Source organism: Girardinichthys multiradiatus, chromosome 9 (assembly GCF_021462225.1).
Source record: "Girardinichthys multiradiatus isolate DD_20200921_A chromosome 9, DD_fGirMul_XY1, whole genome shotgun sequence".
Taxonomy (NCBI): Eukaryota; Metazoa; Chordata; class Actinopteri; order Cyprinodontiformes; family Goodeidae; genus Girardinichthys; species Girardinichthys multiradiatus.
Genome location: NC_061802.1, coordinates 42407595 through 42435593, shown reverse-complemented (window position 1 = coordinate 42435593; position 27999 = coordinate 42407595). Strand labels below are relative to the sequence as shown.

The 27999-nt window shown below is 41.4% G+C and overlaps 1 protein-coding gene across 1 annotated transcript; it reads right to left on the bottom strand.

The window, feature by feature from the left end:
* lrrc8c (leucine rich repeat containing 8 VRAC subunit C) lies at positions 1-27999 on the bottom strand. The gene is made up of 3 exons (XM_047375220.1): positions 27876-27999; positions 13766-13911; positions 1-2595 (listed from the first exon to the last, which is right to left on the bottom strand). Exons 2-3 carry the CDS (start codon positions 13901-13903, stop codon positions 343-345), a joined length of 2391 nt encoding a protein of 796 aa, XP_047231176.1. The 5' UTR covers positions 13904-13911; positions 27876-27999; the 3' UTR covers positions 1-342.

Below are 27999 nucleotides of genomic sequence, written 5' to 3'. Positions count from 1 at the left end.
GAAGAGTTTCTGCCCCCAACTGAGAAATACGCCCACTAAACAGAGCGAGAGAGCGTATTTTTGTGCGAGAGCGAACAGATGGGCGCAGGGGGCGTGTTTTACTGCTCGCCGTGCTGCGTTCAAAGGCTCTTGAATAAAGGTGCACGCCCGCAATCAGAGCTATGCGCTCTTTCAATTAAAAGATGCGCTATTGTGATTGCTTAATACTGTCCACTGATTTTTGGCAGGAATGTGACACCATAGGTTCTTAAAAGTAGTGTAATAGTTTGACTAATTTCATATAAAACAAATGCTCTGCATTGATTGAACAAACAATAGGCACTAAGGCTATAGTAAGGCACCTCACTCAGCCTTCATTTGGTCCCTTACATCTGAAGGCAGAGTTTCAAACACTGTCTCTTCCACTAGAAGGCCACTGCGCTTCAAAACACGACAAACACCAATCTCTTGTGGCAGGAACTCAAAGTGGTTCCCTTTAAGCTCCAAGTGGGTCAGCAGAGTGAGGTAAGAAATCTTTGGTGAGAGGATGGACAGTGAGTTCTTGCCCAGCTTCAATGTTTTGAGCTTTTTACAAAAGAACAATTCATCTGGTAGGTTTTCAAGTTTGTTACATGTGACAGAGAAGTACTGCAGACTCTGAAGTACTCCAATTTCAGGTGGGATAAATCGGATGTCATTGTTGGATAGATCAAGGTAGCGCAGCTTGTTACACAAGAACAGATGTGAGGGCAAGATCTCAATCTTGTTGTGGCTGAAGTAAAGGCGCTCTAAGCTGCTGAGCTTTTTGATATGCTCTGGTATATACATGATACCATTGTGCCAAAGCTTGAGACAAATGAGCTTTCGGAGATGCTGGAAGCTGACAATCTCCTCAATGGAGCGAAGGTTATTCTCTTTCAGGTCGATCTCCTGCAGATTTGTGAGGCTGAAGATTGCATGTGGAATGCGTTCAAGATCACAACGCACAAGCTCCAACTCAATCAGGCTAGTCATCTTTTTTAGATTGTTGAGCATGACCAGCTTCGTGCCATCGTTGTGCAAGTACAACCGCTGCAGATGGCTGGACACATCCACAATTGACTGTGGGATCTTTGTCAAATTGCTCTTAAGGTAGAGAGTTTTCAGACACTTCAGCTCACGAAGGGACTCAAGAACTATATTCTTTGAAGAATCAGGACTGAGTGATCCGGAGAGGTAGAGTTCCTCCAGGTTACGCAGAATATACATCCAATTCGGAAGTTCCCTGTTGTCATCAAACTTCACACAAAGCACTTTTAGGTTCTCTTTGAGGAAGGAAGTAGCACTTGTGTGCAGCTTCAAGGCACACTGGTAGAGAGACAGTTCCTGCAGGTCTTCCAGCTGAGAGATTGATGCAGGGATGATGATGTTGTTGATGAGCTCAAGCTTGAGCGACTGCAGCTCCGTTAACTCAAAGACAGTGTCCGGTAAACCAGGCAGCATGAACAGCTGAAGTTCAAGTCTGTTGTTTGGGTTTGTTTGGAGTCTCTGACGCAATTTCTCTGGGGTCCACTCGTGGTTCAGATTGAGCTGTTTCAGTTTGTTCTCACTGACCTCTGAGAGAAAAACAGCAAAACGCTTTGAATACAGCGGGTCGTACTGATCAATCATGTGCAACATGAAAGCAAAGTCGTTTTTAACATCTGGGATGTCATTGATGCCGGTTTCCTGACGCACATACTCAAAGGAATACTCTTTAAGGGAGCGGTAAAACAGCCAGTAGGAGGTATAGAGGCTTGTTAATCCATAGACAGCCACCAAACACAGATAACAGTAAGACAGCTTGGAAAACAGATGAGCCATGGTGTGATTACATTCAAACACTGTATATCCTGTAACGTCACGGATTTCCTTAACCTCACAACAAACTTTGTTCTGAACTTTGTTCACTAGAAAACTGTTATAGGCAATGATCACCAGGAATTTCAGCACCTTAAATACGGTCTGACGAACATACATAAGGTAGAGGATATCTCCCTCTTCGACATGTAGTCGAAACTTCTTTACCTTTTCAAAAAGAGCCTTAGCTTGCTCACCCTCCTTTTTATCAAGGACACTTGCTGATGGCTTGTCCACCACGATCTTTTCAGGAATAGACCTGAGGGACTGCGTCTTTTCCAGACTGCTTTCTTCAGGAGACAATGCAGTGTTGGACCTTGACGTTCCGCTCTTTTTTTGGTCCTTTTCTTCTGGATTCTCTCCAGACACCTCAGACAATGCACGCGTCGTCCAGGGGGAGTCAAAGCACTTGCCAAGCATTGAGATGAAGTGCTCTATTTTTGAACTTGAGCCAGGGAATTTAAACCAGAAGTTGCTACATACCATGAAAATCAGTGTGTGAATGAGAACTAAATAGGGAAAGTACTTGGCATACCAATGTAGAGCCTTCTCATAACACATCTGATTGATAAAGCTGTATTGCTGAAGATCCAAATTAGTTTTCATCCCTCTCATTTCTCTCAGCACATCTGAGGCATTGGACGGCATATGTAGGAGTAAACTCCTGTTCACTTCACAAATGTTCACTGAGCCGGAAGATATTCTATGAGGAAGGCATATGATTTTGTCTTGCATCACCTGCAACAAAATATAAGAAAATGGGGAACATGTGAGCACTTAAAACCATACATTACCATACCAACAAAAAACAAAATAAAAATGCTCGTTATCGAGGAAGTATTTCTACTACTAAATGTTACAAAGTTTTAATGACATAAAATGTTAAAGGAACCTTCTGGCAAACTAAATAGACATTACATAATTGTTAAAAAAACAAGCCTATAGGTTCTATTGCAACTGATCTGCTTAATTCTAAGACTGATTTTCAAGTATCTGCTCTTAAAATAAGCATATTCTTACATCAGTTACCATAAAATCCAAACTTCTGGGAATTAATAATATTTCATAATTGTATTAATTACCATTTCACATGTACCTTGCAAATGTGCGTGATTTACCAGTGTTACAGTTCATGTGTAACACCTGCAAAATTATCCATAAACCTTGAACTTTTTAACATTTTGTCACATTACAAATAAAAATGTCAACAAATTTTATTTCACATTAATAGGAAAGAAAATAATACATTAGTTTGAAAAGAGTTATAAAAATCTGAAAATGTGCAATACTATCCAACCTTGTTTTGCAGCAGTTACACCTGCACATATTTAGGGAGTATCTCTCTCACAGCTTTTTTAATCTACAGGGTCCCAAGAGCTTATTTATGTATAAAATCCATACTTTTTCAGGCTAGATTTTCCAATTGTCAGTCAGACTGTGGGCAGGCTTTAAATATAGAACTTCCAAAATCCAAAAAGGAGAAAGGAATGACACAAGGAAGGCAGGAAGGGAGAAACAGAAGGAAGGAAACAATGAAGGAAGGAAAGAACAAATGAAACAAGGAAGGAAGGAAGGACAGAAAGCAAAGGAGGTGGGACACAAGGAAGAAAGCACACAAGGAAAGTAGTTAGGCATGAAGGAATAACAAGGAACAAAATCAGGAAGGACATTATGGAGGAAGAAAAGGAATGAAAGGAGGTAGGACAGAGGGATGGAAATAAAGGAATAACAAACAGAAGGAAGGAAGAAAGTGTGGTAGGGAAAAATGTCTACAAATACAATTATTTTTCCATTGTCCTTTTTTCTTTTTGCACTCTTATCCATTGGATAGAGTCCGTCTGTGTGCTCAGGGTGATGTGTTCAGGGTTCATTTTGGGCCACACATCATTGTTTTGCATGTAGGCCAGAGGCTTACATTTTGGTCTCATTTGGCCAGACGACCCTCTCCTATTTGTTTGCTGTGTCACCTACATGACTCGTGGCAAACTGCAAACAGGACTTCATATGCTTTTCTTTCAGCAGTGGCTTTCTTCTTGCCACTTTTCCACAACTGTAAAATTTGTGTAGAGCACAACTGATAGTTTTCATGTCAACAGATTCTCCCACCCAAGGTGTGGATCTCTGAAACTAATTCAGAGTAACTATGGGCCTTTAGGGGAATTTAAAACTCTTTGCCAGCATTTGTTTGAAGTTGACAGACCATGTAGAAACAGAGATACAAATAAATATTTATGTAAAGGTTTCATAAGGTTTCATAAGATGAGATAGGCAGGTGTTGTATTTCTTTCAATATATCAGTTATTTGAAGCTGATACCACTTTATGTGAGGAATATACCAGAGTATTCTGATGTAAAACCGGGTGTGGGTGCCAAAACCTACCTAGGTAAGTAAGGTAAGGTAAGTTTATTTATATAGCGCTTTTCAGCAACGAGACACTCAAAGCGCTGTACATACAATTACAATACAATCACAAAGCAAATAAAGACAAATACAGACACAGAAAAACAAATCAAATGATAAAATCAAACGACATAGGTAATAAAAAAACAATTTAAATAAAGAGAATAGAATGATGGATAAGAAAATGAAAGGAAAATTGGACTGAAAACGCAACTAACCATACCTAGATGTCACAGTCAAAGGCCACACTAAACAAATACGTTTTTAATCTTGATTTAAAGCAACTTAGGGTTTTGGCGCTTTTACAGTTTTCTGGCAGTTTATTCCAGATTAGTGGAGCATAAGAACTAAAAGCTGCTTCTCCATGTTTGGTTCTGGTTCTGGCTATGCAGAGTAGATTTGAGCCAGAAGACCTGAGAGGTCTGGGTGGTTCATACACTGACAACAAGTCTGTAATATATTTTGGTGCTAAGCCATTCAGTGATTTATAGAAGTATAGAAGTATTTTAAAGTCTATTCTCTGAGCTACAGGGAGCCAGTGTAGGGACTTTAGAACCGGGGTGATGTGCTCCACTTTCTTAGTTCTAGTGAGGACGCGGAGCAGCGTTCTGGATCAACTGCAGCTGTCTGATCGAGTTTTTAGGCAGACCTGTGAAGACACCGTTGCAGTAATCAATTCTACTAAATATGAACGCATGAATTAGTTTTTCAAGGTCCTGCTGAGACATTAGTCCTTTAATCCTGGAGTTGTTCTTTAGGTGATAGAAGGCCGACCTAGTTACTACCTTTATGTGCCTCTGAAGGTTCAGGTCTGAGTCCATCACTACACCCAGGTTTCGAGCCTGACTGGTGGTTTCTAGCTGTATTAACTGAAGCTGTGTGCTAACTTTTAAACGCTCTTCCTTTGGTCCAAAGATTATTACTTCAGTTTTGTTTTGATTCAGCTGAAGAAGATTTTGGCCCATCCATGCATTGATTTCTTCTAAGCCTTTACCCAGCGCTTGAATGGGTTCATGGTCACCTGGTGACATTGTAACGTATAGCTGTGTGTCGTCTGCATAGTTATGATAACTTACATTGTTGTCTATTAAAATCTGAGTCAGAGGGAGCATGTAAATATTGAATAGGAGGGGCCCTAAGATGGACCCTTGGGGAACGTCACATGTTATTTTTGTGCTCTCTGATGTAAAGTTACCTACTGACACAAAAAATCCCTGTCCTTCCTACAGTACCTACAGTCCACCGTAGGAAATACATAGAATGCAAACAGATGGACACAGAAATTTTCCTAGTATTTTCTTAAGGATTATATGTTGTTGTTCTAAGGGTTGACATTATATTTCAAACTTAATACTGACACTAAGAAAAATACTTCAAAGTTGATACCATTTTTGACACCATGAAAAGATTATGGCTCTTTATAATTAGGACCTGAAACATATAAATTACATTATATTTTCATTTGTTATTTTTACATGGACATACAGGGGTTGGACAATGAAACTGAAACACCTGGTTTTAGACCACAATCATTTATTAGTATGGTGTAGGGCCTCCTTTTGCGGACAATACAGCGTCAATTCGTCTTGGGAATGACATATACAAGTCCTGCACAGTGGTCAGAGGGATTTTAAGCCATTCTTCTTGCAGGATAGTGGCCAGGTCACTACGTGATACTGGTGGAGGAAAACGTTTCCTGACTCGCTCCTCCAAAACACCCCAATGTGGCTCAATAATATTTAGATCTGGTGACTGTGCAGGCCATGGGAGATGTTCAACTTCACTTCCATGTTCATCAAACCAATCTTTCACCAGTCTTGCTGTGTGTATTGGTGCATTGACATCCTGATACACGGCACCGCCTTCAGGATACAATGTTTGAACCATTGGATGCACATGGTCCTCAAGAATGGTTCGGTAGTCCTTGGCAGTGACGCGCCCATCTAGCACAAGTATTGGGCCAAGGGAATGCCATGATATGGCAGCCCAAACCATCACTGATCCACCAACATGCTTCACTCTGGGCATGCAACAGTCTGGGTGGTACGCTTCTTTGGGGCTTCTCCACACCGTAACTCTCTCGGATGTGGGGAAAACAGTAAAGGTGGACTCATCAGAGAACAATACATGTTTCACATTGTCCACAGCCCAAGATTTGCGCTCCTTGCACTATTGAAACCAACGTTTGGCATTGGCAGGAGTGACCAAAGGGTACGATATAGCAGCCCGGCCATGTATATTGACCCTGTGGAGCTCCCGACGGACAGTTCTGGTGGAAACAGGAGAGTTGAGGTGCACATTTAATTCTGCCGTGATTTGGGCAGCCATGGTTTTATGTTTTTTGGATACAATCCGGGTTAGCACCCGAACATCCCTTTCAGACAGCTTCCTCTTGCGTCCACAGTTAATCCTGTTGGATGTGGTTCGTCCTTCTTGGTGGTATGCTGACATTACCCTAGATACCGTGGCTCTTGATACATCACAAAGACTTGCTGTCTTGGTCACAGATGCGCCAGCAAGACGTGCACCAACACTTTGTCCTCTTTTGAACTCTGATATGTCACCCATAATGTTGTGTGCATTTAAATATTTTGAGCAAAACTGTGCTCTTACCCTGCTAATTGAACCTTCGCACTCTGCTCTTACTGGTGCAATGTGCAATCAATGAAGACTGGCTACCAGGCTGGTCCAATTTAGCCATGAAACCTCGCACACTAAAATGACAGGTGTTTCAGTTTCATAGTCCAACCCCTGTAAGTATTCTTGATAAAGGGTCAATAGGAATAAATATGTGTGATGTAAATGCCCCAGTTGGAATATTCTGATCTGATTTAGCTCAATTGGAAATAAATTGTATTCCGAATGAGAGGGGTGGTTTATGTTGATACACAGTCTGAATAGCATCCATGTAAACACTTGCTCTGATCGTCTCATTCTGATTGGGGCGAATTGTGAAATATGTCAACATGACTCAAATACTGTCAATACTTGGAGGGATGTTTTGTCCCGTTCTCGCATTCTGTAACATAGTATCATGATGTGTAATTAACCCAGTAGCTTATGCCTCAACCACTCTGAGAACCTGGCATGGATCCATTCTGGGCGCTCAGAACACTCAGAACCAACACACTTCTGAAGAAGTACAACTTCTTCTTCCATGGTTGTTTAAGGGAAATTTGACAACTCTGCGCACGTCAAAATGCTGCTATTCTGAAATAAGCATGGTGCATGTAAACATTGTATTTAAATTTATTTATTTTTGGTTTAATCCGAACATATCTGAATCCGATCAAGAATTTTTGCTCATGTAAACATAGCTATTGACTTGAGGAAAACCAAGAGGAATGGAAACCAAATGTCTTTTTATTTCCAGAGAGAACACTCTATCTCTGTTTGAAAATTCAGCTATTTGTTTGTGATTTTGGATCCCACTTTTTTACATGCTTCAATGTAAACTGATGGAGATAAATTATTCCAGATGTTCAGCTTTTGAAATGCTCGCTTATTTTTTAACCTGCATATATTTGATCTTTGTATCATTTTTTTCAAGTTCTCTTGATGCTCTTGACATTAAATTGTTTGTTTGACATACAACTCTTGGAAATTGTGTTACCATACCCCGCTCTGTAGCACAGCTGGAATCAGGGCTTCTACTTGGAGCTTTTGGTGAAGAACATGTGGGGCATCCATTGTAAAGTGAGGTTACGTAAACCTTCTCTGGAACAAACAACCTTCTCTGAACGCGGGGCTATTATGTTGGACTCTTACCCACGAAACTAAAACTTGACTCTGGCATCATTTTTGGATTAAAACTGAAGCGGTTTCACTTAAAGGACTGGCTATAATTGATACCAGATGTTTGCATACACTGTATAAAAAGTCACAAACAGTAACTCACTGTTACCAGTAAACCAGACTAAACGTTTACTGTTTCAGGTCAGTTAGGATTCCTAAATTATTTTGATTGGCCTTTATGCCAGAATAATTAAAGAGTAGAGAGACGTGTAATTACTTTCTTCAGATTCAAACATACACACTAAGATCCCTACGCCTTTAAACAATCTGGGTAAATTTTGGATGATAATGGCACTGCTTTGGAAGCTTCTGATACAACATCTGAGTTCATCGGAGACGCACTTGTGGATGTATTTTAAGGCAACAAATGTATTCGGATCCTCCACAGTATTTTCCAGATGCCTGAAAGTTCCACATCCGTTCCAACACTTTTATCCAAGTATAAACAGCATGTTCTGCCATCATACCTTTTAGAAAGGAGACACGTTCTATGTCCCAGAGATGAACACAGTTTGGTGCAAAATGTGCATTTTAAGGAAAATACTTTGTGGAGAGGCTGGCTAAAGCGTCATTATCCACAGTGAGATAAGTCCTGAACCCACATGGACTGAAAAGCCATTACTCCAAAAGTAACATAAAAAGGGACATATTACAGTTTGTGCAGGCACTCAGGGATAAATATCTTCATTTTTGGAGACATGTATTTTGGTCTGATAAAGCTAAAAATAAAAGTTTGGCTATAATAACCAACATTAAATTTGGAGGAAAAAGGAGGAAGCTTGTATACCTGAAAACAACATCTCAACTGTGAAGTGGGGGTGGTAGCATCATGCTGTGTGGGTGTTTCGCTGTTGGGGAGACTTGTGCACATCATGAAGAAAGAACATTATGTCAAAAATATTCAAAGAGCATTTCAGTAAGCTAAAGCTTGGGCACAAATGGCGTCTGACGAATGGACAATTACCCTAATCATACCAACAAATTAGTTACAAAGTGACTTATGGAAGACAAAGTCAATGTTTTAGAGTGGCCCTGATCTCAGATCTCAGTCTAATAGGAAATGTGTGGGCAGAGCTGTGTGTGTGAGCAAGGTGGCCTACTAACCTGACTCATTTACCCCTGTTCTATTAGGAAGAATGGGGCAATTTCAGCAAACTATTGTGACGAGCCTTTGGAAGTATAATCAAAATGTTTGACCAAAGTCAGACAATGTAATGCCAATTCTACCAAACACTATGGACAAACAGGGTATGTAAACTTTGTTGGACCATTCTCTGCTACTACACCTCCCAGCATGGATTGCAGTTAACAGGAAGCGGGCATCGCAGCTCTGATGTCACAATGCGCTATAAAAGAACACGTGAGACGCTCCACCATTGCATTTTCTCCTGCTGGAACCGGGACTTGGTTACCACGCAACGGAGGCGCACATCATTCTAAGGAAGAAACTCACACGTGGGTTTCCATTCATTCTCCTCACTGGCCAAACTCATCTAAAAGCTTACTGGGATAGGAAGCCAGTAGGTTTTACCTTACCGATCGAAGGCGTGGCCCTGATACGCAACTCAGAAAAACCCAAGGAGATGAAATTTTCCTCTTTGTTTTTGCTCTAGTCAACTGCTGATGGTCCTTCATATTTTTCCCTTTTTGCCAAAGGAGGAGAAGCCAACCGTCCTTGAGTTTGTTATGGACGCGTAACAACTCTTTCCACCCCCCTCTACCCTCTACTCGCTGCTCCAGAGAAGACGACACCTAGTAATTTCATTCTTGTTTTATTTCTGTTAGTGCGATAGAAATAGCTTGGCCAGGATAGAATAGGATTTTAGGGCGATTTAGATTTGCCACTTATTGTAGTCCAATGTGTTCTAAGTTGTACGTGGTGCAATGTATTATTGAAGCTTTGACTGCTGTTGGACTCTGAAAACCGCCATGCTTTGAAGCTGTGTGTGTTTCACTGTGCCTAGAACCCCTGAGCGCAGACTCAGGTGAACATAAAAATGGGACTATTAGAGGTTCTCAGACGCCCTGAAGCTGCAGCTAGAACCTCATGGTGGAACACTCACTGTTCTATTGTCTTTACTCTTAGTGTTTTTTCCACTGGTTGCCGCCTAAAAGTTTTACGATCCTTTGTCTTTCACTGAGCTCCCACATTAGGGGTTTTATGTCTGCAGGCTGGTGGAGGCCGCTCCCGAAGGGCTGACTATGTGAACGTATTGCCGTCTACTGGTTACATGTCCCACATTCCAAATAAACCAAAAGCTTTGTTCCATTACCATTTTTGTGCACGAACTGCTGGTTTGACTTTCATAGACACTCAATGTTGTTTTTCTCTTTGTTTGACAAGTTATTTTACACCTTTGTGTAGAATTTATGCATGCTTGATTAGGAGAAGATTATTAAATCAGAATAACAAAGTGTATGTGTTTATTTTAAGCAAGAGTGATTTATATGTCAAAATAAGGTTAGTGTTCGGTGGAACAGTTGATTAAACAGTGACATTTAGCGTGGTTTTGGTTAATAATAATTATTATTATTAATGATAGTTAACTAATTGTAATTATTAAGTGCTTTGAGCCCCTAATCAGCACACCAGAATGCCTCTCTGATTTCTATTTGTAAGTAATGATTTTTGGTTGAGAAAATAATTTTTCTGAATTATGATTTTTAATTATAATTTTGATAAAGATTAATTAATCAATAATCATAATCCTTACAACTTCAAGTTTGAAAGAAGTTATCTTTATTATTCCAGCATTTATCAAAAATAAATAACTTTTTTATCCTGATTGCTCTAAAAACAGGAATTTAATGTCAAGAAGAGATAAATAAGAAGTTTATGTATCTTTTTATACAGTGCTTATGAATATCTCTGAGTTCAAATGTATATCATCACAATTGATCACCACTTTTTTATATATTTCGATGGAATTGTGTATAATTGCTATCTTATTTTGCTTCTATACAAATGCACTGAAATAGATTACTGAAACATGGCAAAATGTGGAAAACCTCTCAAGGGTACAAATACCTATGCAAGGCACTTAATATGCATCAACCTCTGGTTACCTGTGTCAAGTAGTTTATCAGTCTAACATGGTTTCCTCAGTGCTGTACTGAATGGCAGATACAAGTTAGCATCAGTAAACAGAAAGAGGAAATGCCCATGGTGTTTACTTGAAATACAAATAATGAAAACCAGATGCTGGACAGCAATGCTAATAGCAGGAAACAGCCACTTTAAATTACTGGTAGCAGGGAACGGGGGTCTTTGGGGCACTCTGTTTCCATTTCTTAAATGTGGATACTCTGACATGTCTGTGCAACATTACAGGTCCTTCTCAAAATATTGGCATATTGTGATAAAGTTCATTATTTTCCATAATGTCATGATGAAAATTTAACATTCATATATTTTAGATTCATTGCACACTAACTGAAATATTTCAGGTCTTTTATTGTCTTAATATGGATGATTTTGGCATACAGCTCATGAAAACCCAAAATTCCTATCTCACAAAATTAGCATATCATTAAAAGGGTCTCTAAACGAGCTATGAACCTAATCATCTGAATCAACGAGTTAACTCTAAACACCTGCAAAAGATTCCTGAGGCCTTTAAAACTCCCAGCCTGGTTCATCACTCAAAACCTCAATCATGGGTAAGACTGCCGACCTGACTGCTGTCCAGAAGGCCACTATTGACACCCTCAAGCAAGAGGGTAAGACACAGAAAGAAATTTCTGAACGAATAGGCTGTTCCCAGAGTGCTGTATCAAGGCACCTCAGTGGGAAGTCTGTGGGAAGGAAAAAGTGTGGCAGAAAACGCTGCACAACGAGAAGAGGTGACCGGACCCTGATGAAGATTGTGGAGAAGGGCCGATTCCAGACCTTGGGGGACCTGCGGAAGCAGTGGACTGAGTCTGGAGTAGAAACATCCAGAGCCACCGTGCACAGGCGTGTGCAGGAAATGGGCTACAGGTGCCGCATTACCCAGGTTAAGCCACTTTTGAACCAGAAACAGCGGCAGAAGCGCCTGACCTGGGCTACAGAGAAGCAGCACTGGACTGTTGCTCAGTGGTCCAAAGTACTTTTTTCGGATGAAAGGAAATTCTGCATGTCATTCGGAAATCAAGGTGCCAGAGTCTGGAGGAAGACTGGGGAGAAGGAAAGGCCAAAATGCCAGAAGTCCAGTGTCAAGTACTCACAGTCAGTGATGGTCTGGGGTACCGTGTCAGCTGCTGGTGTTGGTCCACTGTGTTTTATCAAGGGCAGGGTCAATGCAGCTAGCTATCAGGAGATTTTGGAGCACTTCATGCTTCCATCTGCTGAAAAGCTTTATGGAGATTAAGATTTCATTTTTCAGCACGACCTGGCACCTGCTCACAGTGCCAAAACCACTGGTAAATGGTTTACTGACCATGGTATCACTGTGCTCAATTGGCCTGCCAACTCTCCTGACTTGAACCCCATAGAGAATCTGTGGGATATTGTGAAGAGAACGTTGAGAGACTCAAGACCCAACACTCTGGATGAGCTAAGGGCCGCTATCGAAGCATCCTGGGCCTCCATAAGACCTCAGCAGTGCCACAGGCTGATTGCCTCCATGCCACGCCGCATTGAAGCAGTCATTTCTGCCAAAGGATTCCCGACCAAGTATTGAGTGCATAACTGTACATGATTATTTGAAGGTTGACGTTTTTTGTATTAAAAACACTTTTCTTTTATTGGTCGGATGAAATATGCTAATTTTGTGAGATAGGAATTTTGGGTTTTCATGAGCTGTATGCCAAAATCATCTGTATTAAGACAATAAAAGACCTGAAATATTTCAGTTAGTGTGCAATGAATCTAAAATATATGAATGTTAAATTTTCATCATGACATTATGGAAAATAATTAACTTTATCACAATATGCTAATATTTTGAGAAGGACCTGTATATACAAGTAATGCAGTGGATAGAAGACAAAAACAAAACATGAAATGCTACCCTGCTTTGTCAGGTCAGATAGAATCTTGCATGAGCTGTCAAATCTTCTACAACAGACTTCTTAAATGTGTGTTTCTACTAAATTAATTAGTTTACTGTCAGGCAGAATAATAACAAGTAATTGCATAGAGCTGCATGTTGATACAGCTCTGACCCACAAAGTAAACTTGGCTGCACAAATAATTGTCCACTCAATTTGAAAGAGCCTCAGATTGAATCCAAACAGTTACAGCAGGAGAGGGAAAACAATGGCTGCTCACAATAAAATAAATAACCTGTTAGAGAGATTTTCACCAAATATTTTGGTGTTATTTCCAAACTTTCCACCACAGGGACTTATAGCAGCCAAGAAACATCCTCCTGTTCCAAACAGAGTGAGAAGTCAAGGGCCAGGTCACAGGGGTTTGGAGTCCTCTGTTTACTAAAAGAGCCAGGGTGGGGAAATGTTTCCACAGTTAAAACTCCTGATGGGCTGAATGCTACTCTTGCTGTACACAGGCCAGGCTGTAAAAGGACCCAAGCAATGTTTTTGAGCTTGTGCCAGTGGAGAGGGCAGGGCAGTTCTGCTCCGATGAGGGAGCCTATAGGCGTTTACCTTTGAAACCATTTATTCTAGCTGGGATGGAGGAAAAAAGCGACGGAAACTGCTCCACCTTCTCACTTGTGCGATGCACTTTGCTCTACCTTTGGGTTGAGACAGCATAAATGCATTTTTACTGACCTGCAGGGTGCATCCAAAGACACCAATCATGAGCATGACTACAGACAGGTAGTCAGTGAAGACGTCCCACCACGGCTTTAGGACTCTGAACGCTGGCTGTTGCTCAGAGAACTGCCGAAATTCCATCACAGGAATCATGATGCCTGCTAAAAGAAAAATAAAAAAAAATTCAACTCAGTTGCTGACAGAGAGAGAAATAGTAGTGTCATTTAATTGATATGATAGCTTGCAACATTCCTTAGGGTCCATTCAGGATTTCTTTCTAAAAATAGTAAACCTTAATTTTTCATTTCATCAACCAAAACTGAACTTTGTAAGAGATGAACTGTTAATTTGAAAGTGAAATTAAAATCTGCTGTTTTAGCCCAAAACTTATACTGATGTCCAATAAATTAGAATCTGTTCCAGAGTGTTCCGATGAGGCTCGTTCATCAGATTACAAGTACCTTTAAGCAGATATTAAACATACTTTTCATTAAGCCAATATTTCTCTATTAAACACAATTATTATTGTTCTGATTTAATAACTAATCATAAGTGTCATGTTTTTATTGGCTGTAAGCAGAATATTATCAGAATTAGCAAAAATAAAGGACCGAAAATATCAGTCTCTGTAATATAATCTATAGAAACAATTCCGTGAATTGAGTTACTAAAATAAATGAACTTTTCAATAACATTCTAATTTCTGAAATATGGCTGTATATGACAATTACACCCATTCATTTTTTTACAAGTAAAAATCTTAAAAGTGTGGTGTGCATTTGTAGCTAGCTTTGTCACCCAGCTGAGGCAATGCTTCAGTATCTTTAGGGAAGGTGAACCTCTGTCCCAGTTGTAAGTCTTTTGTAGCCTCTAACTGAATTTCTTCCGTCCATCCTCCCACCAACTCTGATCACCTTCCCTACCTCTGAAAAGCACCCCCATATGATGCTGCCATCACCATGTTTCACAATTTAAATGGTCTCTTTATTGTGATGTACAGTGTTAGTTTGTCACTTCACAAAATGTTTTACATGTAGAGTAAGTTTAGTTTTGGTCTGAACTGACCAGAGCACCTTCTTCCACATGGTCGTTAGACGGCTGGCCGAATTTGTGGAATGCCAAACTGTCCTGTTGAAGGGATTCTGCCATCATAGGTGTGGATCTCTGAAGCTCCTCCACAGTTAACCATGGTCCTCCTGGCTGCTTCTCTGATTTATGTTCCCCTTGTCCTAGTCTAGTTGGATGACCATTTCTTGGTAGGTTTGAAGTTGTCCTATGATGGACTGAATGGATGTTCAAACATAGGATATAGTTTCATATTCTAACTCTGATTTAAACGTCTCCACAACGTTCTCCATGACCTGTCTACTGTGCCTATTGATCTTCATGATGTTTTTTCTCTAATGTTCTCTAACAAACCTCTAAGGCCTTCTCAGAACAGCTGGAGTTAGACTGGGCTTGAATTACACACAGGTGGACTCTGTTTCCCCTCAAGGTAAGTTCTGACAGCAATTGGTTGTATCATTTTCTTCCAGCTTCACTCCAAATATAATCCTGATAACATACACATACACAAGGCAAAATAAATGGGAACTACTGCTGTCCTGAAACCTGGAGCTGGTTATGCTCATCAGGATGTAAAAGGCAACAAAAATTGTAATAAACATATAAAGCAAATATTAGACTTTAGTTAACCCCCTAATAGTGGCAAAGCACAAAAAGTCCCTTTAAGGGGAAGGCATGTAAAAGCTGGCGTGATCACAAAAGAATGTTAATGTTTATAAATCCACTATTCCATCAAAGTCCTGAATGTAATCCAAAAGAAATGCTGTGGAAAGACTTTGAGAAATCCTAAGGATCCTCCTGAGGAGGATATTCTGCACCACCAAGGGTTCAGTCTGCACTTTACTGAACGTCACACGAGATATTTCAAGAAATAGTTCATATTTACTGTTTGTACAAATGCAGATGATGTGTTACATTATGTTAACACAGTAATACAGTGTTTTCATACAACAGGAAACAAAGAGTTTAGTTTAAATTATGACTATGCCACGCTTGCAGTAATTTAAACCAATATTTCCCTCAGTTTAACAGCTGTGTGGGTGTTGGAATCTATAATTAACTTTTACTTGTCAGTCAGTCAGTCATTTTCTACCGCTTATTCCATAGTGGGTCACGGGGTAGCTGGTGCCTATCTCCAGCAGTCTATGGGTGAGAGGCAGGGTACACCCTGGACAGGTCGCCAGTCCATCGCAGGGCAACACACAAACAACCATGCACACACTCATTCATACACCTAAGGACAATTTAGAGTGACCAATTAACCTAACAGGCATGTCTTTGGACTGTGGGAGGAAGCCGGAGTACCCGGTGAGAACCCACGCATGCACGGGGAGAACATGCAAACTCCATGCAGAAAGACCCCCGGTTGGGAATCGAACCCAGGACCTTCTTGCTGCAAGGCAACAGTGCTACCAACTGCGCCACCATGCAGCCCTTTTACTTGTATTTGCCTTAAAAGCAAACAAAGACAAGTAAATAACAAATGCTTCCCTCCATCCAATGATTAGGCAGCTGGCTGAAGAGGGCTGAAGAAGGCTTGTACAATTTTCTCTTGCTTACATGAAAGACATACACCCATTACTACTTCTTTGCCAGGGCCATTTTCTGGGGTAGACCTCTACCCTGCTAATTAGTTTTTACTAATTAAATTCAGTTAGAATACAAGGGTCCAATAATGCACCAGAAAACTACCCTGGGTCCTGGAAAATGTCTCTGTTGTGCAAACGAGCCTTGAAGGTGTGACACTTTTTAACAGTTCTAAAACTACTGTTGGCAAGCTACCAGCGGTGAGTCTGTAAAGCATGTAAATTTTGCAGCAGTAGTAAAAATGACAAGATTTTCATACCAACTTATGCTTATTTCTTTGTTTTTTATTTCTGGACGATTACAAATAAACATTGCTAATGTAATCATTAAAAAATCGGTGACCATAATAGGCAAATAAATATCTTTCTTGTGAAAATGTGTTTGTAAGTTATCAGTATTTCATCATATTCCATAAAGCTAATTTATTTGCAAAGTGGTTTTGCACCTGGAACAAAATTATGGAGAAAATAGACAGAAACCAGACCTCAGCACTTTGCTTGAGTACACACACTATAGCCTCGGAGCCATTTATCATTTTAAAGACTGTTAAAATTCGACTTTGTTGAGAGTGCAAGCAAGAACAAGTGGTGCATATCTGATGCTCTCCCTCTCCGGTCACCTTCAGTGAAATGCTGTAGCTGGATGTATCCTGTTTCTTCCTGGCAGCGGGTTAGCCGCAGTGTTTTTTAATCTGCAAAGTCCTGAGAAATACACTCTTGCAAATATATTTTACTTAAACAGAACTGATAAAAGGGAATACTTTCTCTCTCTCTGTGTGTGTGTGTGTGTGCGTGTGCACGTGAGTCTAAAAGTCAAAGAAATAATTATTCTTTGACATCTGCCATTACTCATAGGCTTGTCTGTAATTGTTGGGTAGCTTTATAAAAGCAAAAGAGCAATCTTAGAGGTCTTGCACTTCAGACATCAATTAGGTTTTCACTTAGAAAGCCTGTATTGATTCTTCCATCCCAACATCACAATGACAGCAGGGTCTTAAAATAGCTATTATGAAGATGTTCATGCACAGATGTCCACTGATGGCTTGCTGTGGAAGTCTAACAGCTCCTGTTGCAGATAGCCATGAGGAGGTTTGGCTTGCCAAAAATGCTATCTCACTGCAATTATATTTATGGAATAGGTTTAAATTTCATCCCATTATTCAGGTTCATACAAACATCCTCCCAGTGTTTCAAACAGTGCTTCAACAGTGCCAGGCTTGGACACTTTCTACATGGTGAGTAGTAACAGTTTGCCCATCAATCTGTCAGAGTAAGTGCTAAAGCATTATGGATGATTAATCCAACATACACAACATTGTAATACTTGCATCTTTTAACTTTGAATAGGATGAGTACATTGTGATGTAAGAGGTAACAGGTCTTTCTTACCTGGAATGCACAAAATGGATCCCAACAAGATTACTTTGTGCAGCTCAGAGTGCCGCAAAGTATCAGGCACTGGGTAAAGACTTTTCTAGGAATTTAATGCTGTACTTGCAAAGAGATGTCAATGGATTCAACTACAGTATTGGTTCCACTTACTGGCACCACTGGTAAAGATGTGTTCAAAGATCACCCGGCAAAGAGCCACATGTTGGGGTCACCATGTCTTCATAACAACCTTAAAGACTTTATCTACATGACAGATGACTGGTTGGAAGAGATGTCAGAAAACCCTTTTTTTCTGTCCTACCATCACAAATGGTAACCCTGATGACTTTAACTGGAATTGTGTGCTTTGGTCAGATGAGACTGAAATTGAACTCCAGGTGGGTTTAGCATGAAATGGATGGAGTCCCCTGGGATATGCTTTCGCAGTACATAAGCTGTCCTACACCTTGCTGAGAATGTTGCTGTTTGATGTCTGTTCAGTTAGTAACTAGTCGTTCTTGTACAATCTAAAAATCAGAACTAAGACCAGTGAGGCTATGCACCCTCAATGACCAGTCTAGCGAGTGGCAGTAATAAGAAACCAAAGGCCAATCAAGCAAGCCTGACTGAGAAGGCTGTATCCAGCCATTTGTTCACAAAACAAGATGGAGAACACAAAACTGGCATTTTTGCCTGTGGTGTTGTACCATATTGCATTTGGAACCCAGCAATCTTCAACGGAAAGAAGGCAGGAGATCGCCAGAAGACAACGTCTCGATTACAAAAAGTGCGCTTAAATATTGTTGGACCACTTGTTTCCTGAGTATTGGATTATCTGCACCTTGTTGGACGTCACTGTGCCCCTCCAATGGCATCGGCCATTTTGTACCCAGGACAGCCCGCTCCTACATATCCCATCGAGCATTGCGACTGATATGACTGGGCGTCCCAAGTCTGACGTCACAGGGCGCTATATAGGATGGCGCTCATGTTTGAAAACTTGCCTTCTGCTAGAAACCGGTCTAGTGACTGAAGCGCACCACTTTAAGAGAAGAGCTCTTTGCAGAGTTTCATTCATTCTCTCTCGTTGGACAACGAACAATTCATAACTGAGGTTTTTGGACTAAGAAGGCCAGAGATTTCACTTTGTCGATCGAAGACGTGAGTTAACACGTAACTGAGAACACGGAGTTTCGGAGAGACGAACCGCTATCTTGTTTCATTTTCAAGTCGACTTTGATGGTCAGATCATATTTTTTCTTTTTGTCAAGAAGACCAAAGAACGAAGACTGACCGCTTTCCCTTAAGTTGATCGTGGACGCACAATTAACTTACCCCACTTTTCCTCGCTTGAATTCCCTCGCTCAGGAAGAAGACGACACCAAGTAAAACCCAATTTTTTTTATTTATCTTTTATTTCTTTATTAGAAGGCCTGGGCAGGGTCAGAGGTTGTAGAAGCGATCAGAATCGCTGGTTAGGATCTCATGTGTTCTGAATAATATGTGCATGTAACCTTGCTTATTGAGCTTTGATATGTTATGTTGATGTCGGGATCCGCCGCGTTCCCAGAGCTGCTTGTGTTTACTATCTGAACGCGGGTGCGTTGCAAGACTGGACTATTAAAACGACCTCATGGTAAAATTCTCAATTTTTTTTCCTTTGTCTTCAATCTCACTGTGCTAGCTTGCCGCCAAAAGTTAGAATCCTTTGTGCTCAGGAGTTAGGGGGAAGTTTTATGATCAGAAGATCATAAAGGACCATCGAAGCTGCGCTCCAACCCCCACCATTCGCCACCACTCAGATTCTCATTTTTCCTTCGTCTGTAGTGCCATAAACTGCTGGTTGACTCAATACATACCCACTACCGTTTGTTGATTTTTGCTTATTTAGATGTGTTACCCCTGTGTTTGTAGAATTTTGCATGTTGAGTAGGTGAAAATTAATAAATATTCACATAGATAAAGAGAGAGCGTTTTGTGTTTCATTGTGTGCAAGAAGCGATGTGTCAGTCAAAATAAGGTTCAAGTTCCACACGTTTCGGCAGAAACGGTCGATTAAACAGTGACATCTCCGGCAATAGTTATTAATTATTACGGAGTATTCAACGGTTGTAATTGTCAGAGGCGTTGGGCCACAATTACAACACCAGAAACATCTCTGGTCTCGATTCATAAATGAGGATTTTTGGTTAAGAAATTGATTTTGTCAGATTATGATTTGTAATTATAATTATTGATCAAGATTAATCAATCAATAATCATAAACCTAACATATGGCATCCCTGGGTGGGCCTTAAAAAGACAGACATCAAATCACTGTTGCACAGAATGAACAGTTGTGATCTCCGTTAACTAGACATTTATTGGGAGACTTGAGTTTCGCACAGAACGTTTGTGAATTAGGGGATTTTGATTAGGTTGTGCTCAGTTCTACTGCAAAGGATAACATTATCTTTCAGAGATGCTTGTTGTGGATGCAAGGTGAAAGTTGGTTTAACTTGTGGGAAAGTTAAAGTTAATTTCCAGTCGCCAGCCTGCTGCTGCAGCTGTAAAAACCAGCGCTGATAAGCAGCAGACCTGCCCCAGTGTCCGCTGGGCGTAATTACCGTTGTGACCAACATTCTCCCAGTCAGTTAGAGAACAACACCTGCATCTGGTGGCCATTTAATAGATTACAGATTGCAGTACCATCTGGTGGTCACTAGTGCGAATTGCATTTCCTACTTTGATATTTTTTTTAAATCACTCAATTCATTAACACAGGCAGATTATTCCATCACCTATGATCAAAAGGGCATAACTTAAAGTTGAAAGTTGAAGTTACAGATCATTCATTACCACTTTTGGATAAGATTTAAGCATTCTTGCTGGGTTTTATTGTGTGAAGCATGTTTTGATCTGACTCATAAAACTAACTTAGTTGTCTAACAGGATGGTAGGTGATTCATATTAGAGAACACTAACACTTAATTGAAGCTAAGAACAGCATTGAATTTAGTTTAGTTTCGTTTTCCCACTTTTAAAATTTTATTTTGAACTTGGTTTCTGGGTTATTTCAAAATTATTTCCCTTCTTCCCCTTTTTTGCGTGTTTGCTTGATTAACAGCTTAGCCTGTTATGTGCAGCTAATTAAGTTTAGCAATCCTTAATCACTGAACAGCTTAGCCTGTTTGTGTGTAGCTAATTAATTTAGCAATCGTTAATCACTGAATAGTTTAGCCTGTTGAATTGCTGCTAATTTCTTTAGTGGTGGTTCATAAATAAACAGTTTGTGTGTGTGCATTGTGCATTTTGGGCCAAAGATGGAGGGAACATCCCAGACTACAGCTGGAGATGTGTGTATGGTGGAGGACCCCATAAGAATGCAGGCACAAGAGGTGATTGGGTCATTGATTCTGTTGTCCCCCGAGGAGCGTAAAGGCCTCAATGATTATGGCATTGAGCAATGTGAAGCCAGGATTCAGGAGTTGCTCCAAGTCATTAAAAACCCACCGAAGGACAGACGGGTCTCACATGTGTTAGGACAGCTCACTCTGTTGTATCAGCGAAGGTTAATGTTGGAAGTTGACCAGCGCGTTAAACTGCAGTTCGAGCTGAATGATACTTTGCAGACGGTGGATGTCCTTCGAGGTGAAATAACAGAAGTGGGAAATAGATTGGAAGCAATAGAGGGTAGCCATGCCACCCCTCCCCCCCTGGAAGAATGGGGGGACGAACCGAAACCCACCTCACAGGTTGAAACCTTTGGAGGTGAGCCACACCTGCGAAACCCTGAGAGAACCTGCAGGTCAGATCTGGAGGATGTAGAAGCTGCTCTCCAGAGATTACCTTTCCAGGCTCATAGGGTTCCCCAGACATCCACCGAGGCAAGAACAGGGGTAAGTAGTCAGAATAGGTTCAGTGGTGCGGTGCCCCACCCCACTGCAATCAGCAGCCATGAACGGCACCTAGCTGGGGACCCAGCAGGTGTAAATAGTTCACGGTTCAGATGCGAGCAGCCGTCAAACGTGACTCGCAGTACGGTCCTCTACGATCCCTCACCTCCGCCAAGGCGACAGGAGTGCCGCCCCTGGGATTCAGGTGGCTCCTACCGCCCTCAACCGCTGCCCAGGACCCGAGTCCGGGAAGCACAGGGCCCACAGTTATACCGGGAGCAGCCTCCACTGCCTCCTCCGAGGATGAGGCGTGATGCACCGACACCCCTGAGTGCAGCCGGAGTGAACTCTCCGATGATGACTCAGATGGGCCGGGACCAATCCCTGAGAGTGGATTACGCACCCGCCATCTTGAGTCCCTGACCAAAGACATAGAGCGTTTCGACCCTAATAAGGCAGAATCAAACATTGATGATTACCTTAGGGAAGTGGAACGCTGTCTTCTAGATTTGTACTGCCCATCAGCACGGGAGAAACTGAAGCTCATCTGGAAGACAATGTCCAGGAGCGTCCATGTTTTCATGGAAAGCCTGACACCCGCAGTCCGAGACCGTTATTCAACCCTTTGCGAAGCTTTAAGGGAAGAATATTCTGTGTACACGGACCGGGCCTCAGCCACACTTGGTGCTTTCACTATCCAGCAAAAGAAAAGCGAAGCACCCAGGGAGTATTACCGGCGCTTGAGAGCCGTTTACTTCCAAGGACGCAATGCGCCAGGCATTGAGGAGGAACATGCTTTTAAATCCCTGTTCCTCCACAACCTTCTTGAAAGTGTGCGATACGATGTTACTATGTATTGCAGAACCAAGGCCATGAGCATGCAAGAGATCCGCAAATATGCTCAGATGGCGTGGGAAACACGTGCTCGCCCGACCAAGGGATCGGAGAGCGAGGCTAGAGTTTTACAGGTCCAGACTGAAAGAACCAGCCATGCGTTAGAAGGTCAGGAAAGGCCTTCAACCAGAACCCATGCGAAGAACAGGTTCAGGGAACAACATAGGTTTGGTCAGCTGGACTGGGGGGGTGGTACTGAATACCAACCACAGTCAAAGTTGCCGGACCACTTCCGGTCGAACAGACGACCTGACCATCACGTGAAGCCTAAAGGTAAACCTGATGGAAAAGGGTGGAACCGACACGCAGAAGGGATTATGGGGAAAGAGATGAAGGAGGCCTTGCGTAAGATGGTGACGGAAGCGGTGCTTCAGGCCACCATGCCCCCACAACCCTTGAAACAGGAAGCCGACCCTCCAATTAAACCAGACCCAAACTTCCCGTCAGTATTACTAGGCGTTAATAAATATTCACAAAGATAAAGAGAGAGCGTTTTGTGTTTCATTGTGTGCAAGAAGTGATGTGTCAGTCAAAATAAGGTTCAAGTTCCACACGTTTCGGCAGAAACGGTCGATTAAACAGTGACATCTCCGGCAATAGTTATTAATTATTACGGAGTATTCAAAGGTTGTAATTGTCAGAGGCGTTGGGCCACAATTACAACACCAGAAACATCTCTGGTCTCGATTCATAAATGAGGATTTTTGGTTAAGAAATTGATTTTGTCAGATTATGATTTGTAATTATAATTATTGATTAAGATTAATCAATCAATAATCATAAACCTAACAATATGAATCTTGTATAAAGTATAAAGCAATAAGGTGAACGGAAGTAGGAACACTGCAAGAAAGTGTCCACCAATCATGGTTACTCAGAACATAACTCCGTCCCTCAGCAACCGCAGGATAATATGGAAGTCCTACCCCCAGACCAGGACCTTTTATCTGGGAATGCGCAGAGGGCTTTCAAAATCCCAGGTAATGGCTGAAAGTCCCTGCAATGGAAAAGGGGCTGTTGTGTTAGCCTCAGTGGTCAGGCAGATAGTTTCATGTTGTTCATCTAATACCAAATATTTTTCATATTTTGAGCTGCATCCATTAGAAGTCAGGGAATTTTTTTTTATGAGCTGTGGCGTATCATCCACCTGCTCCAAAAAGCACATATTTATCTGCAACTCTAACCGACAGAGCCGGCAGTGAGTAGCTCTAGCTTCTAAAATTTCCCTACTGCCAAAATGTTTTCTGTTGCTTTTTGACTGTCTTTTTCCTTTTAAAGATGTCGATATCCTAATGTTTTTGTGTAATATTTCCTTATCATTTTAGACAGCATTGGCCCTTAAAAGAGTAGTACCTGTTTTAGATTCCAGACAAGAAAAATACAAAATCTCTGTGGGTTCCACAGGCGAAAATATTTTTATGAAGAAAGTATTTTGCAGTATTTGTGTTCGGAAATACATATGAAAGCAATCCTAGACACCTAGGATTGTTGATAATTCATTCATTTAAAGTACTGAATGGGGTGGACCCACTGCGTTGGCTGCTGCGTGTATGTTGTTACTACGTGACATCTCTCACAGCCATTATTTATTAAAAATCTGTGGATTGTTACTAAGTTTTTGCTAGTTAAAACTTGGTTTAATTCAGTAATGTCATTAGTTAGCTAATTGTAATCCCCCCCAGACCTCTCATTTAGGGAGTGAGGATCGGCACAGTTAATTAGAAATCCAGTCTACCAACACATCTCCACATTGTTTGGAGTGACACTCCATTGCCTTTAAAATATGAAACAATCTGAGATTAATTTTTTTTAGTCTGATTTCACTAATGTTAATGGTATTCTTGACTCCACTGTGGGTGGAGATCTTTGTCCCCATATTGTAGAAGCACACCTGTGGGTGTAGGATCACTCTTAATCAGGGATCGTAATCTACATAAAGGACAAACTTTTTAGACCCTACAATGAAAATGCAAACAAGAAAAACGTCAAATACTTATGCCTGCTAAGGCATTTTGACAGCAATTTTAAAAACCTAATTATGGACACCCCTTCTTTGTGTTTGTTTTGTTTAGTTTGGTGTGGATTTTTGATACAATTGTAACATATGTTACAAACTCATTATCCAAAATAACTAGTGGGATATTCAAACGTTTTCCGACTTAGCCTGGGAGCTTTATTTTTTAAGGACTGAGAGGCCAGGAGGTAGAAAGATTATTCATATAAAATACTGATTGAATGCTCAGTAAACATTAAACAGCAATAAGAACAGACTTTTGGCTGCAGGCTGGTAGGCCTGGGCCACTGTGAAATTCTCACAGCATGATAACTGTGAGAAAAAACATCCCACATGATAACATAGTCTTAGACAAAAAGCAAAAATCTATGAAATGCTCTAATTGGACAGTGGTGCAGTTGGTAGCACTCATGCCTTGCAGTAGGATAGTCCTGGGTTCAAATCCCAGCCTGGGGTCTTCCTGCATTGTTTAGCATGTTCTCCCCGTGCATGTGTGGGTTCTCTCTTGCTCATATTCCACCAGAGTGGTTCGGAGATCGTTCCAGTTCCCAAACATGATTTTGAACCAGTGACGTGTGCTTCCACCGACGACCAGAGGTTCCAGGAGGCAAACTCTGGTTCAAAATCGGGGACCACAGAATACTTGGTTGTTCTGCTTGAGCTGTGATGTTAACAGTGAACAGACAGCAGAGATTGATGAGCTGCGCGCATTGTTTTTGCATATGTTCATCATCCGCGATTGTAACGGAAAACGAGTAGTTATACCATGTGTGTTTAGTGTGTTTTTGCAAACATATAAATATATACGGTACATTCTTCGTCTCCGCCTCGAAACTTGTTGCTTCTATTGTCTTCAACTTCGACCCACCTACGGGTGAAGTATTCGGCACTGCCTGAGTTAAACCAGAGTACATGTTCTGGAAACACCAACGAATGCCCGTTCCGGTTCGAAATCACATTCGGGAACTGGACACTGTAGCCGCCTTGCCTGCTGATGGTAGTCAGAGGGCTCGGCGGTGCCGACTGCATGGCAGCCTCACTTCTGTCAGTCTGCCCCAGGACAGCTGTGGCTACAGTAGCTTACCACTGTCAGTGTGTGAATGGGTGGATGACTGATTGTAATGTAAAGCGCTTTGGGGTCTTCGGACTTCATAATAAAGCGCTATACAAGTGCAGGCCATTTACCATTTTCATGTAATTCTTGAGCAGCTCTCAATTGTTCATTGTGTTACTTAGTCGAAGGGAGGAAAAAATCCAAACTTTCATGGCCCTGTTTGAAAATGTGACCCCATCCTGCCCACGTCCCCATTAAAACATAACTTTTTCCAGCCACACCCAGGCCTGATTACTGCCACCTCTGTTCTCACGACAAATTGAAGCAGATCAAAAGATCTCATGCCGAGATCCAAAGAAATTCAGGAAAAAATGAGAAAGAAAGTAATTGAGATCTATCAGTCTGGAAAGGGTTATAAAGCCATTTCTAAACCTCTGGGACTCCAGCGAACCACAGTGAGAGCCATTATCCACAAATGGTGAAAACATGGAACAGTGGTGAATTACCCCAAAAGTTCACAAAAGATCCCACAACAACATCCAAAGAACTGAAGGCCTGTCTCAGTTAAGGTCAGTGTTCATGTCTCCACCATAAGAAAGAGACGGGGCGAAAATGGCCAGCATGGCAGAGTTCCAAGACCAAAACCCCTGCTGAGCAAAAAGAACATTAAGGCTCATCTTAGTTTTTCCAGAAAACATCTTGATGATCCCCAAGACTGGGAAAATACTCTGGACTGTTGATACAAACACTGAACTTTTTGGATTGTGTTTGTCCCATTACAGCTGGCGTAAACGTGGCACTGCATTTCAGGAAAAGAACATCATATCAAGAGTGCCAACAGTAAAATATGGTGGTGGTAGTGTGATGGCCGGGGGCTGTTTGGCTGCTTCAGGACCTGGAAGGCTTGCTGTGATAAATGGAACCATAAATTCTGCTGCCTACCAAAAAATCCTGAAGAAGAATGTCTGGTTATCTGTTTATGACTTTAAGCTAAAACCAACTTGGGTTCTGCAGCAGGACAATAATCCAAACAACACTAGCAAGTCCAGCTCTGAATGGCAGAAGAAAAACAAAATGAAGACTTTGGAGTGGCCTAGTCAAAGTCCTGACACGAAACAGTTTGTGATACCGTGGCATGTCCGCAATTCATGCTCAAAAACCCTCCTATGTGGTTGAATTACAGCAATTCTGCAAAGATAGGTGGACCAGAATTCCTCCACAGCGCTATAAACGGCTCATTGCAAGTTATTGCAAACACTTGGCTGCAGTTGTTGCTACTAAGGGTGGCCCAACCAGTTATTAGGTTTATCATCTTTTCACACAGGGCCATGTAGGTTTGGATTTTTTTTCTCCCTTAATAATAAAAACCTTCATTTAAAAACTGCATTTTGTGTTTACTTGTGTTGTCTTTGACTAATATTTACATTTGTTTACTGATCTGAAACACTTAAGTGTGAGAAACATTCAAAAATAAGAAATCAGAAAGGGGGCAAAAACTTTTTAAACCACTGCATTCATATTTGCATGTTATATAAAAGCATCAATACGTTTATTGAAATATGACAAAGGTATGTGTAGTTGATGTCAGACTAATACACTGTGTGGTTAGAATAAAAAATAGCTGAAATCATGGGAAAAGTAAATGGCACAGAGAATGTGTGCTGGCCAGAGAGACATGTAATGAGCCAACTGTGCAGCTTGCTTCAGATAAGTAATAGAGGAAAAACACTGTCCTGCTGGATGAGTCAGCCATTGAATTGAGCTGACCGCTCCATATCCGGGTCCCTTCCTGACAGGAAACTTCCCTAAATCCCAGATATCCAGATATCCAAAAACAGACATGGTAGGAACACACCCAGACTTCCAGCTTTTAAAACGTACTGTCTCGCCAAGGACGTGGAAAATACAAGCCGCAATGCAGGAGCCTTTTTTCTACTTTAGGTGCGGTACATCAATGAAAAATCACAGAAAGTGCAGACAAAGTCAGAGAGAAGCGGCGATTCAGAGTAAAATCAGCGCAAATTATTAAAAAGTTAGGACTTGGGAACTCCTAGTGCTCGATAAAGTTTTAAGGATAAATATAGGAGAGCCCCCCGCTGCGCGCAGGCCGCCACTTTTCTCTGCGCTGTTTTCTACACTGCATGTCTGAGGAGAAAACTAACGGTAATGTCGTTCAACTACTTTCTCCCCGACATCAGACACTACAATAGCGTATGTCTACTTTCTCTCGGACAAATGAGGGCCGCTCGGCGGTTGAAACGCTTACCTTTTTCTGGAGGCAAGCTTCAGCGCGTGGGGTGTTCTTCTCGCGGTTCGGGCTCCGTCTCTTCCCGACCAATGAGCCTTCCTGGATCCCCTGCCCCCAACAGAGCGCGCGGGCACGGTCCGTC

Coding starts and splice junctions, on each gene's coding strand:
- lrrc8c (XM_047375220.1), bottom strand. CDS start 13,903: ATGATTCCTGTGATGGAATTTCGGCAGTTCTCTGAGCAACAGCCAGCG. Junction 2,596..13,765: donor TCTTTGGATGCACCCTGCAG/GTCAGTAAAAAT, acceptor ATTTTGTTGCAG/GTGATGCAAGACAAAATCAT.